The following is a 16268-nucleotide window of genomic DNA, read 5'->3' on the forward strand; positions in this document are numbered from 1 at the left end:
ATATATATATATATATATATATATATATATATATATATCTATATATATATATAGATAGATAGATAGATAGATAGATAGATATTTTTTTAGCTAGTTGCCTATTAAAAAAATTAAAAAAAAAGTACTAAATACAAAAAGTACTTCATGCACATTTATCCAAAGTGAATTAAAAAGAGGGGAAAAAAGCAATTTAGTCACAGAAACAACAATATTCATAATATATAATGACAGGTTCATTAGAAAATTACATAAAATGACAAAAACACAAAACAAAACTGCTGAAGCATTTAAAAGAAAATACACAAATAAAATCTAATTCAAGATATTAACAATCTATAATAGCATGTACAGTACGTGATACTAAAATAACACTGCTGATCTTCGTTCAATAACCTAATGTAAATGTAAATAACCAGTAAGTGAACGCTGGGAGAAGGACTTGTGCACGTGAGATGGCTTTGCTGATTACTTTGCTGACTCGAGCCGTGGACTTTGACCTGTTGACTGCTCGCTGGAAGCGATTGTAATCAAGCAGACAAGACACCTAGCTGAAGTCCTTGCTTGTCACTTCTCTCCACATTGACACTTGGCCTACAGTCTCAAGTACATGAATGATGAACTGATGAGGGGGGAAATACTGTATGTAATTATGTAATTTAATCATGAGAAATAAGTACATTTGTGGTGAAAGGTTTGCTATTCATTGAAGTGTAAATATGTTTGATCAAGGCTGTATATTTGTTAAATTGCCATTATTATGTACAGTTGAGGTCAACGTTTACATACACCTTGAAGAATCTGCAAAATCATTATGCATGTTATTATTTAATAAATTCAACTTCTCTCTCTCTCTCTCTCTCTCTCTCTCTCTCTCTCGTGGACTATATGTAAAGTCTTTTAAATGAAATATCTATTTAGGTCAGTACTAAAAAAAAAAAAAAAACGTATTTTGTACGATCCCTTTTATTTAGGTAAAATAATTAACATATGTAAACTTTTGACCTCAACTGTATGTTTTGAAGGCAGTTTGAGGCTGGTTTTTATTTGATTTAGAATTGTCCTCCTGCACATGGTTTTGTGAGTATTCATCAGTGGGCCGGGGGTGTGTGTATTTGGCCACTCACCACCCATTGCCACAGAATGTGGGTCATGTTGATGAGGATTTCCCTCCACTCCACTGAGAGACGCTTCGAAGCAGGTGCACTGATGTGCTTTTAATAGTGTTTCACAAAATCTCATCCAGCAGGAGGCCTTAATGTCCAGTCACATGATCAAAACGGGTTGTGAGGTCTTTACTGTGTTACTGAACTAAATACAGTACTTTTAAATGTACAATTAAATTGTAGTATACTGTATGAATTCATATACTGTATGTCACTGTCTATTTGTAGTAGTTTTTATTTTTTTATATATGTTCATATCTTTTTATTATATTTTTAATTATTTTATTTAAGTTTTTTATTACAGTATTTAAGTTGAGAAGTGAGAAATGTGTGTGTATATATATACACACACACACAACGTAAATGTTTTTACTTTTAAAAGTTTACAATTTTAGTTTCAGCTTTAGTTTTAATTAGCTATAATTAAATAGTTTACCCTGGTTGTCATATTGTTGCACATTTAATTTAGCAAATCAGATCATATGAGTCAAGAAAGAGATAATAAAAATATATTAAATATTGTTTTTATATCATTCATATTTATATAATTTTTCTAAATATTATAATTATAATTATAATTATTATTATGTTATTATAATATAACAATATAATGTGTCACACTGTAAATATATATGATTAAGTCAACCAAATTGTACTCTCCTTGATGTTTTATATGAAAAATTGAATGAGTTTTTGTCCAACCGTATGCATATTTTTCAAAAGAACAATAACAATTACATTTCTTTTTTTTATCCAACCTTTTGGGTTCCCTATAATGTAATATTTATATAAGGTTTAAAAATTTTTTTAAATCCTATACAGAGACAAATATATATTTCTTTGATGTTACTTATGATGTATTGCATGCTGGGATACATTACCTGTGAAGTGTGCTCTGCTATGTAGCTCACATTTCAGAGTATTCCATGTGTACACAACAAAAAAGTCAGTAAAACAATGATTACTGAAGCACATTTTACAGATTTAAAGAAAAAAAAAATCAGCCTTTCTACTCCAAAATGCCATATTTAAATACTTGAACTTAATGTGATTTATTTATTTTTTATTCTTTTTTGTATTATTTATTATTTATTTACTTACCATTTCTGAGTGAACATAGTTTCTACACCAGTTCTAATTCAGTGTACACACTGCATACTACAGAAATAGCTAGTATGCTATTCAAAGCTCAGCCTTACAGTAGGAGAATGGAAGACACAGAGAGAAGTCATTCTTTTCCATTCACCACCTCTGCGTCCCTATTCTCATGTATTCGTAACCATCCGAGCACATCTGAGGAACGAGATGGCCATGGCTGCTTAACATTTTATAGCTCTCCAATTTGTCACGTCTTGACGACCCTCTCGTGCCACGTGAACCCAACTCAGTCCAAAACCTATAAGCAGGCATCATTTTAAAAAGACTGCCCCTAAACTATAATGTCAACGAAGATGCATTCCTTATGTCCAACTGCTTACTTTCCTACTACAAAAAAACTTGTATTATGCCTAAATTTATAGTCTAGTAACAGTTGGCAAAAGATACCCAGATGACTTGTGAACCTTAAAAATAAATAAATAAACTTATGCATACTTTTAAACTGAGTATTTATAACAGAAATAATATACTTAAGTGCAATCTGATTGTTGCGTGTTATTTCCAGTTAAATGTATAATAGGTTATATTAAATACATTTAGCTGAACTTAAGAGTGCTTTTTGAAAAACTTACACAGCACAGCTTTATATGTAATTTCATAATTATTGAATTATATGAGCGTCATAATCCAAGTAATACGAAACTCCAGCCCATCAATGAACATCTTGTGAAGTTTGTAAGAAACAAATGCATTATCATGATGTTTTTAACTTCAAAACCCCTGGCTTCTGGCTAAAATACAAGTCCATAATCCATCATAATGCCTCCTCCAGTGAAAAAGTTGTCTCATCTGAATCAGGAGAGAAATATGCACCGATAAAGCACTGATTACAAGCGAAAAAAAAAAAAAAAAAAAAAAAAAAAAATATATATATATATATATATATATATATATATATATATATATATATATATATATATATATATATATATAGGCAATAGAGGAGGCAATAGGAGATGGACTTTTTCACTGGATTATGTTTAATTTTTATTTTTATTTTTTTGGCCAGATGTGATATAAAATATCTTAATGATGGATCTGTTCCTCAAACACGCAGCTTTTCACTTCACATTAACTGGTGGACTGGAGTGCTGTGGATTACTTGTGGATTATTGTGATGTTTTTATCAGCTGTTTGGACTCTCATTATGATGGCACCCATTCACTTAGACTCTACACTGTAGAGGATACATTGGTGAGCAAGTTTTGCAACGCTTCATTTCTCCAAATGTAGAAACATGTAGAAATGTAGAAAGCCTGAGTGTGAGTAAATTTTCAGCAAATTTTCAGTTTTGGCTGAACTATTCCTTTAAGTGTCCAAAAGCGTTACATTAAAGTAAGCTATATAATTAGACTGGATGCTCTGTTTGAGGAAACATTGCAAATCTCACGATCAAAAGCATTTTGAATTCTGCAGTCTTCACTCCATGAACTTAAGCGTCTATAAATTGTCAGTAAGAATTACGCATGTTATTGTTCATTGATTTAAATACAGAAGGCAGGGTGTCCCCTTTAGCTCCCTGGCTGACCAACATCAAGCAAATCTAGGATTAGTGTTAACCTACTTCTGAATAATTCAACTACTGGAGTTGAGGTAAACTCATGTCAATTATTCACTTGGGTGACTTAGAGGTGACATGGTGTTTCCTGACCTGTACAGGATCTCATGATGAGCCCTGTTTTGACGTGCGTGTGGTCTCTTAAGGGAATTTAAGCTGAATGTGATGCCCTACATCATTTCTGCAATGCAAATCGGTTTATTTTCATTCAGAAGAAAAAATAAATAAAAAATCTCCTCATATAGATCTACAATCAAAGGCTCAAAGAAAAATGAACTCTCTCGATAATCCAATACAGGTAAACAAAGTTTAATGCATTTACGTCTGTCAGGCAACAGGAGAGGAAACCAAGGAGCATCTTCTATGTAGGAAAACTGACATTTGAATGCACAGCGCCATCATGAGGAGAGTCTTAAATCATGTGCTACATGTGGTATGTCAATTGTTGTTTTTTAATGTCTAATGACCGTCAGCATGAAGAACTAGCCACTTAAGGCCCGGTTCACACCAAGGATGACAACTATAACGACAACTGCAAAGTTTTAATGAGTGAATGATTATTTAATGATACAGAGGAACGATAACATTTGAATCACTGTATACAGATTTTTATTTGTATTTTTTTCTAGCTGATGAATGATAATAGCATCGACAGCCAATCAGAAGATGTCTTTAAAGAGCTCGAGCATTTAAAGCGACAGACAACAAAAAGGCAGCGTGAGCATAAACAGTACATTATTATGCATTGGCGTGTGAATGCTAATTTAATTATCTAGGGATGGGCAGTCCCTCAGATATATGTATTTAAAATATGCAATTGAAATACATTGGAAATACAAAATGCTATTTTGTATGATAAAGCCTTTGTGCAAAAAGAACTTAAATGCAAAATACATTTGATTTTTTTTTCAGTGTTTTTATGTGTATTTTAAATAAATGTGTATGTATTTGCCCATTTCTGTATTATTATATCTCTAATTATCATTATAGTTATCATTTTGGTGTGAACAGGCCAATATTATGTCTTACCTTAGTTTGTCTTAAGTGCAATTTCGGGAGCAAGTAAAGTTATTTTATTTATTAATTTATTCACTGTCCAAACTCACAAGACTTTCCGGTTACTCTGCAAAACACAAATTAAAATATTTTCATTGAAAACTGAAAGGTTTCTGTCCATCCACTGAAGGTCCAGGTAACCAGAAAATCTAATGAGGAAGCCATAAAATGAATTCGTATTAAAGGACACATTTTTACAAAGTTTGCTAAGCGAAATTCAATTAGGGATGGGAAGATTGGATCATTTTGAACAAATCTCTTTCGTTCTAGTTAATTTTTTTTAAGTATTTTTTTTTCCATTTAAACAAAATAGAAATAAATAAAATGTTATCATTTTCAGTACATGTTCGCACACAAAATCATACATCATAAAATCATAATCATATCACAAAATCAAATCATACAAAATCTTTGATTGTATTCCAAAATTGAAACCAATTTTAATGAAGCAAAAGATGAATTATTAAATTAAAACAAATGATTAGTTCACTTTCCAAGTCTTTTGTTTATTTGTCACATGACAGACGCAATGAATGAATCGACCCATGAACAGCAGAGGAAGAATCCGGAACCGAGTCTTGTCTTTTTTTTTTTTTTTTTTTTTTTTTTTTTGGTCTAGACTGGTTAGCATAACAATTATTAAAAAAATCTGTAAGAAAAAGAAAAGAAACAGAAAGTACCCCCGAAGCAATCTAAAATAGTCCGAATATAAACACTTATTATAGGTGCACCTAGTGATTCAGTACTAGCCAAAAACACGGTTTGCAAAATGGATTCATGGTGTACTCGCTCATTATATACATTTTTCTACATTTTGAACACAAACAAAGTTACGGACCGCAGCTCTGATTGGTTGTTTTTTACCGGGAGTGATGGAGTTTCTGCAAATGGCAATAGGACACTGGGAGGAGCCAGAGGAGCTTGATTTTTTCACAGATTATCTGTCTCATATTCTACTGTCAGGACATAATGACAGGTTTAACAAATATGTAAAAAATATATTTTTTTACAAAAGTTCCCTACAGCACCTTTAAATGTAAGCGTCATGTTGCAAATTGCAACTGTGCACACGTGTGTCTCCTCGGGTGATGACACTACAGAGAGGATTGTCAGCCTGCTGAAGCAATATGGAAATAGTATTGATTTAAAAAAACAAAACAAAAAAAAAAGCATTTCAACCTTGATTCATTTCATTTAAATAATTATAATTGATGTTTAATTATTATTCATTTGGCATAACTTTATCAACTGCATGCAAATATACTTTTTAATCTCTTTACACAAATGTGTGTGGCCCACAGACAGGTAAAAACAGACCGGGAAGCAAAAAAGGGCAAAGGTGTGTAACTGTTTGATTTTACAAGAATGAATTCATCTTTTTGAGCTCTTTTAAAATTGCAAGATGATTTTTTCACATGCAAGGCCATGAGTTTTATATGATGTATTTCACATTGTTTATTTTTCCCTTCAGGTTCACTTGTTAGTACTCGTCAGAGTACTAACCTCTTTTTAGAATTAAATGGTCCATATTTTTTCATATATGAAATGAGCAATTGAGTACTGCCGTGCCCAGTATAGTTTTCATCTTTAATATTCTTAATTAACAGCCTGCTCGCAAAGTCTGCATCCTATTGTAACAGATTCATAAAACAATCCAGACGGAAATATGTTGCACTGACAGGTAACTTGTGTCTCATTTACTAATTATTCTGGGGATTATTTTTATTTATTTATATTTTAATGCACAGGGTAACTTTAAAAAAAATAATAATAATAATAAAAAGAAAAAATGTTTTTGCCTAATTCACAATTGTACATACTCAAATATGTTCTTAACCTTATTCTAAAGTAATATTGCATTAGGAGTATTCCAAATGAATGACTGCATGTCTGAGGTTAGTTATTTGCATAAAACAATCTCCATATCAGGCCTTTCTGCACCTTACCTTTCCTTTACAGGATATTTGTCTCTAAAGATGCTATCATGTGAAAGATGAGCAGCAAGCTCCTCAAACAATGCCAAGTGTGTCGTCCTCAATCCCAACACCATTAATATGACCCAGGCTACAGATGTGTTATTAGCCAGGTGTACATATGCATATTTGCATTTTTGTGCAGAGGAACCTACAGGATACCCCTGTATTTGGTGACATTTATTTAACTATTTAAAAATATTTATGCATAAATCTCATCTTGACACATTTATAAGGCCACCCAGAGTATGTGATTTGTGTGTACAGTTCATGCAGTTTCAGTTCAGTTCCTACAGTACATTTTGTTCGTAAATGTAAAACTTTAAATGTAAAGATTTTAGAATGAAAGCCATCGATGGATCATTACATGTTTGTGAAAACATCCTGCAGATTTTCCTCACCACCAGGAACAGACTTCTGAACCAGAGTCTACGCTGAAGATATTCTGTGACACTTTAGGCTAAACCATGGGAAACTGAACATGTTTATCGAGGCCTCACGCTGTCTGTAAGCTCTTTTCAGAAACAATATTTACGCTAAATAACATTACACTTTGGTATAAAATGTAAAACATGAATCCCAGCTATCGTGTTATTTAGCTAGATCAGGTTGAGCATCTCCTTGCATATGATGGCGTTTATAAAAGGTCATTTGTCATGCTTTTTAACTGAGGCGGTGGCATCTGTTGTAGGACCAGCAGATGTTTGTTCTGATGCTAGTAGATGATGCATCATAAGACTGCATGTTGGAGGCACCGTTTTGATGTGCTCTGTTTTGTGGCTTTGTGTTCAAATCGTTTAGTAAAATCACATTGGTGTCATTTGAAAAGATAATGTCTTTATAAATGGTTGCTATGACATAATGGCAGCATTTGTTAGTGAATGGTAGAAGTGGCGTCTGGAACTGTATTAGCCACCCTTGACATTTCAGTGCGTCCTGGATAAACACATTGTGCATTGAGCACCATTGCCAATCGATCTCAACTGATTCCTGGAGTTTGAAGTCAGAGCTGGATCTAAACAGGTCCTGTGATCTAACCACCTATTTAATAGTCAGCTGTGGCCATACAACACACACACACACACACACACACACGCACACACACACACACACACACACACAGGGGCCCTATATATTCTGAACGGATTCAAAATCTGCTTTTAAACTAGCTCAAAATAAATAAATGCAAAATCATATATATATATATATATATATATATATATATATATATATATATATATATATATATATATATATATATATATATATATATATATATATTTACGCGCACACACACACACACAGGCAGCGGTATATTTTCATGTATAAGAGTCCATTTTAATTGTGTGAGAAGAATATTAAGGAAACGACACAATTAAACAAGTGGCTCTTTTATTTTTATAATACTTAATGTTCAAATGATTAAAACCGGAACAGTTGACATCATAACTGAGATTAATATGTATTAATGTGTTTTCATTTTTCCACAAAACTATATAATGTGTTTTTCTTACTGTTACTACTGTTGATAAAAATAATAGAATGAAGCAGTACTATTATAAAACCTGGTAAATGTAAATGTTTAAAAAACATTTATAATAATAATAATATAAAATAATATTTTAATATGTTAACTTTGATATGTTTTTTTTTTTTTTATATATATATCATCTACAATTCACTTGTTGTATGTTATTATATGCATTTTAGTATTAAGCTATAAAAAAAAAAACAATGAAACTTTTCCATCTTAAGTAGAACAGAACAAATGATCAAGTCTGTGATGAGTAACATTAACCATCTCACATTGCTTGCAGGTTTTTAATTTCTTTTCACGTCAGTCACGTGTTGCTGTAAAGTGTGTTGCACCTCTATCTTGCGTCTTCTCCACTTGCTCTCTGCTGTCTCTAGTGAAATCAGGAGTGTGTAGAGGTTTGGGAGGGTCTGTGCCATGGAGGGACTTGGCGGTAAAGCACCAGAGACGTGACCGTTCAGATTAGAGGAGGCCATGTGTCTCTCAGCCAGCTCACTGCGTCTGTGCTGCTCTTTGTGAACTTGCGCAGGTATGAAACTGATCAGACTCAGCATTCTTTGCAAAAGATAGAAGAGAGTTATGATTTAAAAATTCCACAATAGTAACAGTAACAGTAGATTTTTTTTTTTACTGTGTGCTTACATGTCTCCAAGGGCTTTCCTCATTGAGGACAGTACAATTCTGAGTATGAAGATCATGAAAAGTTTAATACCATGCCAGAGCCAATATGCCACATTCATAGCATTAGCGATCCATTTATGATACCTGTGAAGCAACAAATCATCAGTGCTTATGAGCAGCATTAAAATTATTAATTTTAATTAAAGAAAATAATAAAAGGACCCACTTTATATTAAGTGGCCTTAACTACTATGTACTTACATTTTAATTAATAATTTAGTACAATGTACTTATTGTGTACATACATGTTTTTACATTGTACTTATATTAAAAAAACTACATGTAATTACATCTGTATTTAATTTCTGTAATTACATTTATAATTACACTGTTGACCCATACTTTACACCTTAACCCACCCTTAAACTTACCCATACCTCCAACCCTCTCCCTAACCTTACCCCTATCCCACCTCAATAGCAGCAAAAGTGTTTTACAATACAATATGAACACAATAAGTACATTGTACTTATTTCTTTATGCAAGTACATAGTAGTTAAGGTCACCTAATATAAAGTGGGACCAATAAAACAAATATTTATTAAAATACATGTATTTATTATGTAGCCCCACCCCTTTTCAGCACTAGGCTTGTTGTATTCTGGGCCCTATCATACCCCCAGTGCAACGTGATACCAGGCACGATGCAAGTATTTTTTGATAGTTTCAGCCCGGCAGGGTTATCATTTTCACGTCCAGCACCATGTTGTTTAAATAGCAAATGCACATGCGCCCGTCTGTTCATCCATGGGTGTGCTGATCTCGAAAGAAGGTGTGTTCAGGCACATTGTCACGTTGCTATTTTGAGGCAACTAAAAACTATTGCGCCAGTGACCAACTAAAACCTAGTCTAAACTAAAGTCAATGGTATAGTCAATATTTTTTTTTTTTGTTGTTGTTAAAAGGGCACGTTAGTAATATGCACCCATAGATGGGTGTGCAATGCAATTTACACTCTGTATTACACACACAGCACAAAAGCACACAAACTGATGAAAGGGTTACAGTGTAAAAGATTATTGTGCCCTGTAGATGGTCTGCTTGAGCGCTTTAACCTCACGCATGAGAAGATCCATTTTCTCTCTGGAGAAGTGTTCAGTCTTTGCTCTTGCAAATTCCACCATGCAAATTGTGAATTCTCTATGGTGCGAGTGCAAAAAAAGGGAATGGGAGATGAGATTCTGATTGTTTTACTACATGTCACACCCAAAACACCCCAATGACTCATTAAGAGAATAGGTACAATCATTTTGGACCATGCGTCTGGAGTACTGACCGTTTTTCTTGTTGTTAAACTAGCAAAAGTGGTTTCAGACATGCCCTAAGTGCAACCGCGCCATGCATTTCCATTCAATTAGATCATTAAAATAGGGCCCTCTGTGTTACAGTTTATATTTTTCACAGCGTGAAGTAAAGGTTGTATGAATTTATTAATGAACTGCTCATTGAGATAAGATAAGAGAACGAGTGTTGTGTTACATGCTCATGCAGCTGCACAAACCAGTGGCGCTTCAACCCACCCAAAAGGGGTGGAGGTGACTGCTATGTAAGTTAACTCTGCGCACCATTTCATCAGAATCTTTCGACTGATAACGACAATCATTAGCCGTGTTTCCACTGTCAGGCCAAAAGCAGGCGTGCTAGTGCGTGCCAGGGCCAGTCGTGTTTCCACTGTCACTTCTGGTGCTTGATCGTGCCTCGTCATGGCTTCTTCGGGGCCAACAGCCCGGGTTTTTTGACCCGACGAAAACCTTGGGCCAATGCGGGCCAGCTGGGGCTAGAGGAGGGGTTCTGAACAAAGGCAGAGTTTTTTCATGCATCTGGAGAGCGTCAGTGCCGCAGAGCATTTCAGAAAGTTAAGCTTTAACACCAGCATTAAAGACAGCATTCGTCCCGGTGAGCACAGCTTCTGCTTGGACACTGCCCAGACAGTGGAGTGCACTCGCTGTGCCCATTTGCATCATGCAGGGTGACAACATCACCTGGAAATGTACTCAGATAGATGCCGAATGACCACATGGGAAAGCATATAGCTATCTTCCGCTGCTGGGGCTTTTTCTCATGGTGGCAAGCAGCAGGCTGAGCTTCTTGCTTCGGCTTTTTGAGGGTCCAGCGAGGAGATGATCTTCATTGCTGAATGAGAACAATTCTGATGAAATGACGCTCAGAGCCGACTTATATAGCAGTCAGCTCCCCTTTTGGTGGGTTAAAGCGCCATTGGCTCTCACAGCTACAAGAATGTGTACAAATGAGGCTTCGATATCAGAGTAAGCAGGAGTTTACCCCATAAACGTGTCATGCAATGAAGAGACAGTTAAAAAGCAAACAGAATTTCAAAGACAGAATTACAAAGATGGCTGTGTGCTTGTTTCTCTGAAACAAAGTAAATAGTGTTCACTAACAATTTCATGGACATTGAATGGCTTTACTGAAGTAAATGCAACGTTATAGGTGACATATTGTTTACAAGCTGTTTCATTGACGTCTTTCCACAGTTGAAACACTGATTGAGTGATTACTTTCAACACACCTTATGATTTTCATTCTTATTATATATATATATATATATATATATATATATATATATATATATATATATATATATATATATATATATATATAGTGCTGTATCTACAAGTAAAGCAGAAGAGATCATCGATTCACATGCCAGTGCTACTTGAACTGATGCACTATAGCTAAAGAGCACCAAAACCAGATTGATTGTTTAATAAAGTCACTAAACATTATTCTAAATAAACCATAATTAGATCAGTACCTGTCCCATAAGGTTGTGGCACTCCAGATTGGCAGTGTGAACAATAAGAGCAGGTATGAGAGAGTCCGTTGAGGTAAAGAGACGTTTGAATTACTCACGATCTCCAGCTGCCCCACGATATTACACAACAGCACTAAAACAGAATAGGAGACTCTTACACTTCTGTATCAAATCCTCCATAATCAGAAAAGGAAATGGGACACTACAGTACCTTCCTGAACCTCTACTGGTGAGTTCTTATGTACTGCCCGCTCCTGAAGGGATGGACTCAAAGATGAATAAACTCCATTGACGGTCTTCTGTTCAGGGTGTTCAGGGCAGTCCTGCTGGGATTCCTCTTCTTCAGCACGATCAGTCTGTGTCAGCATCCAGTGATCTGAGCTCACCGAATCATCAGATGCATCAGACTCCTTTCTCCGTTCAGGATACAGTGGCAGCGCATCTGTCGAGGTGTGAGAGACAGTATTAATGACAGCGCTGCTTAAAACAAGTGGACAGAACTAAAACATGCCGACTGGTCAAGACAGCGCTCAAACTGGGCTATGATACACAATATAGCAAAAGACAAAAGTGCCTGTCCAAATAGCTAATAACAATTATGACTATTTCCATTTAGAATAGGTCTCACGTTACATTGCTTAAATAATATTTGTCGAAACAATGTTATGTCAGTAGTATTCATTATACCATTCACAACTTTGGGTGGCAAGACTTTTTAATATATATATATATATATATATATATAGTATATTTATTTGTATACGTCACTTATGTTCACCAAGGCTGTATTTATTGGATAAAAAAAAAAACAAAACATAGTAATACAGTGAAATATTATTACGGTACAATGCACGGTACAATCCATCTAAAATGATAACCCTTTACATATGTAAACTTTAGAAATATTTACAAATCCTCTATTCATTTTCATAGAGTTATTCCAGTTTGTTTTAAGATCAATGTGTCTGAGTATTGAACATTTCCAATCAGTCTTTCAAAATAGGGCAAAAGATTTATATGAATATGTTCATCTCTACAATAGTTTACATGAAAGGGTTTTAGTCATACGTTGACATTGTAAAACATCCAAAACAAAAAGTAAATGTATACATACCTAAATTTAAACGTATTAAAATAAGTACAATACATTTGGTAATACAGTCACTCACTGCTCTGCTGCAAGAAGTATACGGTATCTTGGTATCCACTGTAGAAAGCTTTCTTCAAATTCTGACAATCAACAATAAATGCAGTTAATGACAGAAATTTAGCTGACACAAATTATGTCATCATTTATTCACTCATATTACATTGTTAAGTTTCTCAACGTTGTAAATATGTGAGGAAATACTAATTCAGTCTTCATGTTTAATTAAATGTGGTACTTGCTGTTTATTTGTAATAATTTGTGAAATGTATTAGCCATTACTGTGTAAGAATAGTTTCAATAATTCATACACCTTTTTTGTTTCTTTGTTCTATTTATTTATTCAATGGGCCGAAATGAACAAAGTGTTCAAGCTGTTCAGTGTTTCCACACAGTGTTCATGGTTGTGTTTACTCTGAAAATAAAGAAAAAAAAGCAACATAGAAGTTTCTGTGTTAGGACACAGTTACAAAACTCACCCTCCAGTCTCGAGGGAACAAGGCGTCCACCAGCCTGATGAAGTTGGTGACAGAGCACTGGAAGGAGAGCTGCTGGATGATGGCATCGCACAGGATGGTGGAGGTATCGGATGGACAGATGTCCATGTGTCCAGCAAACGGGGAGATGGTGAGGGTGGGAGAGGAATCCTCTAAGGGCTGGATGTTTGTGAAACCTCCATCCATATAGTGCTGGCAAAGTACAGAGGTGATGAATGTATAGCTTATTCTGGGCTGTGTGTTGGTTTAGTGTATTTTTTTAGTGTTTTAGGCATGTTGTCACTAGGGTTGGGTACCGTTCATGTCCCAAGTATGTGCCCAGATGCATTCCCAGGTACCCAAATTTTGCACTGATTGATTTAATGTGAATCGGTATTCTGTAGTACTGACACAATTCTGTCCGTACTCTTAAAAGTACTGAGTTCGGTACCTGACCCTAGTTGTCACAGAGCACATGGTACACACAGTTTTACTCACCTCTCCTTTATACTGTGGTGGGATCACGCCAGAGTATACAGGGACGAAACAGCTACACAAAAGTGCCTTACAGAGGAAGGAAAGAGGACAATAAAAGAAAATGTGAAAGAGAAAGTAAAATCCAGTTTGACCTGTATTACAAAATGCGTTCTAAAGTTTCGTTGCCTTTGAATTCAATCTACTAAACTAATAAACTAAACTAATAAAGTTTATCTTCTTGTTGGTTAAAAATAACATAGGTGAATTAAGTATGGTTAACAAGTTGTAAAAAATAAAAACAATAAAAAAAAAACGCATAATAGATAAAACATCTAACTCTTGATATATGAGCTAATTAAACAATAATAACTAACGTGACAATAAATGAACAACTCACTGTTACCTATTACATAACCTTGCATAACCTTTTAATGTATTAAAAATGTAGAGACTACAATTTATAAACTATAAATAAACTAACAGTTTATGGTCGCACTTTATTTTACAGTACGTGTACTTACATGTACTTATGTAAGAAAGTTCTGGTAATACAAGGTAACTACATGCGTTAGGGTTAGGTTTAGGGGTGGGTTCAGGGTTAGTACCTAGTTATTACATAGTTATTGTAATTACTATAATAAGTACATAGTATGTACACGAGGAACAGGACTGTAAAATGAAATGCTACCCAGTTTATTTTAAAATGTTACCCTGAATGAATACCAAACTAAATCACAATACGTACTTTTATAAGGTCATCGCTGGAATGAAATTCTGACACGATGACGTTTTTTCCATCAGAGATGCGAGTCATGGAGATGTGCAGACGGCCGCTGGCCAGAGTGTGTGCGTTATCAGGCAGACAGCGCTGCAGTGTGACCTCCAGCCATCGGAAAATATCCACCGTGGGACTGAGAAGACCGAGCGGATGCTGTTTGATAAATCGTGCAAATTCCAGAAGCTGGTCCCGCACACGTCCTGTGAGAAGAAAAGGAGGATTTAATGACTACTGTCTCATTTAACAGTCAGTTATTAGCCATGATTCTTATATCCAAGTGACTTACAGAACATTAAACCCAGTACCAATCTGATGCTCTTTAAGTGGGATTTGAACCTACAACCTTCACAGTAAGTACAATACTAAATCCTAGTCCGTGAATGAAGGTCATGAATAGTATGATCTCAGATTACCTAGATTGGAGCCACAGACGACCGCTGCAGCGACGAGGGAACCAGCAGACGCACCATAGACTCTCGGAGCTCCGTGAAGGATCCACGCCGCGTTATCCAAAAGACTCTGCGCAGCACCGAGCTGGTATGTTGCTAGAAAGCCAGAACCACAGAAAGACACGGAGAGGTTGTCATTTTTAGACAGAAGGCATAACGGCGAAGACATGACTAGATCGATCTCCTCAGTGTCAGATGGTAGGAGTTCTTCAGCGCTCGAACAAACTTTAGATGAGGAGCATGAGTGCAACGTATAAAAACATGTGGTCACGGTGTTGTTAAACCAAAAAGAGTTTTCACAAAAAATAAAACAGAAGTCCCTCCTTCCCCTCTGGGACACCATGAATAATGTGAAACCCCTGAGGAGATCAAATTCTCAAATCAATTCCTCACTTCATGATGTCTAAAGTAGGCCTGTTATGTTTGTGTCTACACCCTTTCAAAGGGCATCGGAGGTAAATGTCTGCATTATTGTGGTCTTTAGAGCAGTCATATGCTTGACATTTAGTAAAATGTCTTAAAATGAGCACAGTCATGTCTAGATTATTATAGAGCTAGAATAATAGCTAAACCAATCATACAGTAGATTTCAAGTGCACACACATTAAGAGGAAGAACTGATCCCAGAAGGACTATGAATCACTAAAATTGAAACTTAAATTTATCAACTTCCTCTTCCAAAACTTGTGAAATTACCTACCATTCACACAGCTAGGGTTTATTTCCAGTGAGCAATAAACAAGTGATGTCACTTCCCCCAGCTGAACGAATTGCTTTTAAGATACTGTTAAAAGTTCCCGTTTTGACTCAAAGGCCCCCCATTGGTCACAGCAACATTCAAAGGCCCCATGACTTTTACAGTTGTTCCTGATTTACGGGATAAGGATTAAGGATAATATATATATATATATATATATATATATATATATATATATATATATATATAGAATAAAACATTTTTTTACTCAGAATGTCTACATATGGATTGTATTAATTTAAATGACTGATTAATAAATGATTACTATAATTCAAACTTTTAAAA

At 35.0% G+C, this 16268-nt stretch overlaps 1 protein-coding gene across 1 annotated transcript; it reads right to left on the reverse strand.

The window, feature by feature from the left end:
• Positions 1 to 8224: 8224 nt before the first annotated feature.
• pnpla1 (patatin-like phospholipase domain containing 1) lies at positions 8225 to 16062 on the reverse strand. Its single transcript, XM_052540341.1, has 9 exons — positions 15191 to 16062; positions 14745 to 14977; positions 14021 to 14086; positions 13526 to 13735; positions 13069 to 13129; positions 12111 to 12341; positions 11900 to 12032; positions 9085 to 9207; positions 8225 to 8997 (listed from the first exon to the last, which is right to left on the reverse strand). Exons 1-9 carry the CDS (start codon positions 15567 to 15569, stop codon positions 8730 to 8732), a joined length of 1704 nt encoding a protein of 567 aa, XP_052396301.1. The 5' UTR covers positions 15570 to 16062; the 3' UTR covers positions 8225 to 8729.
• Positions 16063 to 16268: the final 206 nt, after the last annotated feature.

This window comes from Carassius gibelio, chromosome A23 (genome assembly GCF_023724105.1).
Source record: "Carassius gibelio isolate Cgi1373 ecotype wild population from Czech Republic chromosome A23, carGib1.2-hapl.c, whole genome shotgun sequence".
NCBI classification, from domain to species: Eukaryota; Metazoa; Chordata; class Actinopteri; order Cypriniformes; family Cyprinidae; genus Carassius; species Carassius gibelio.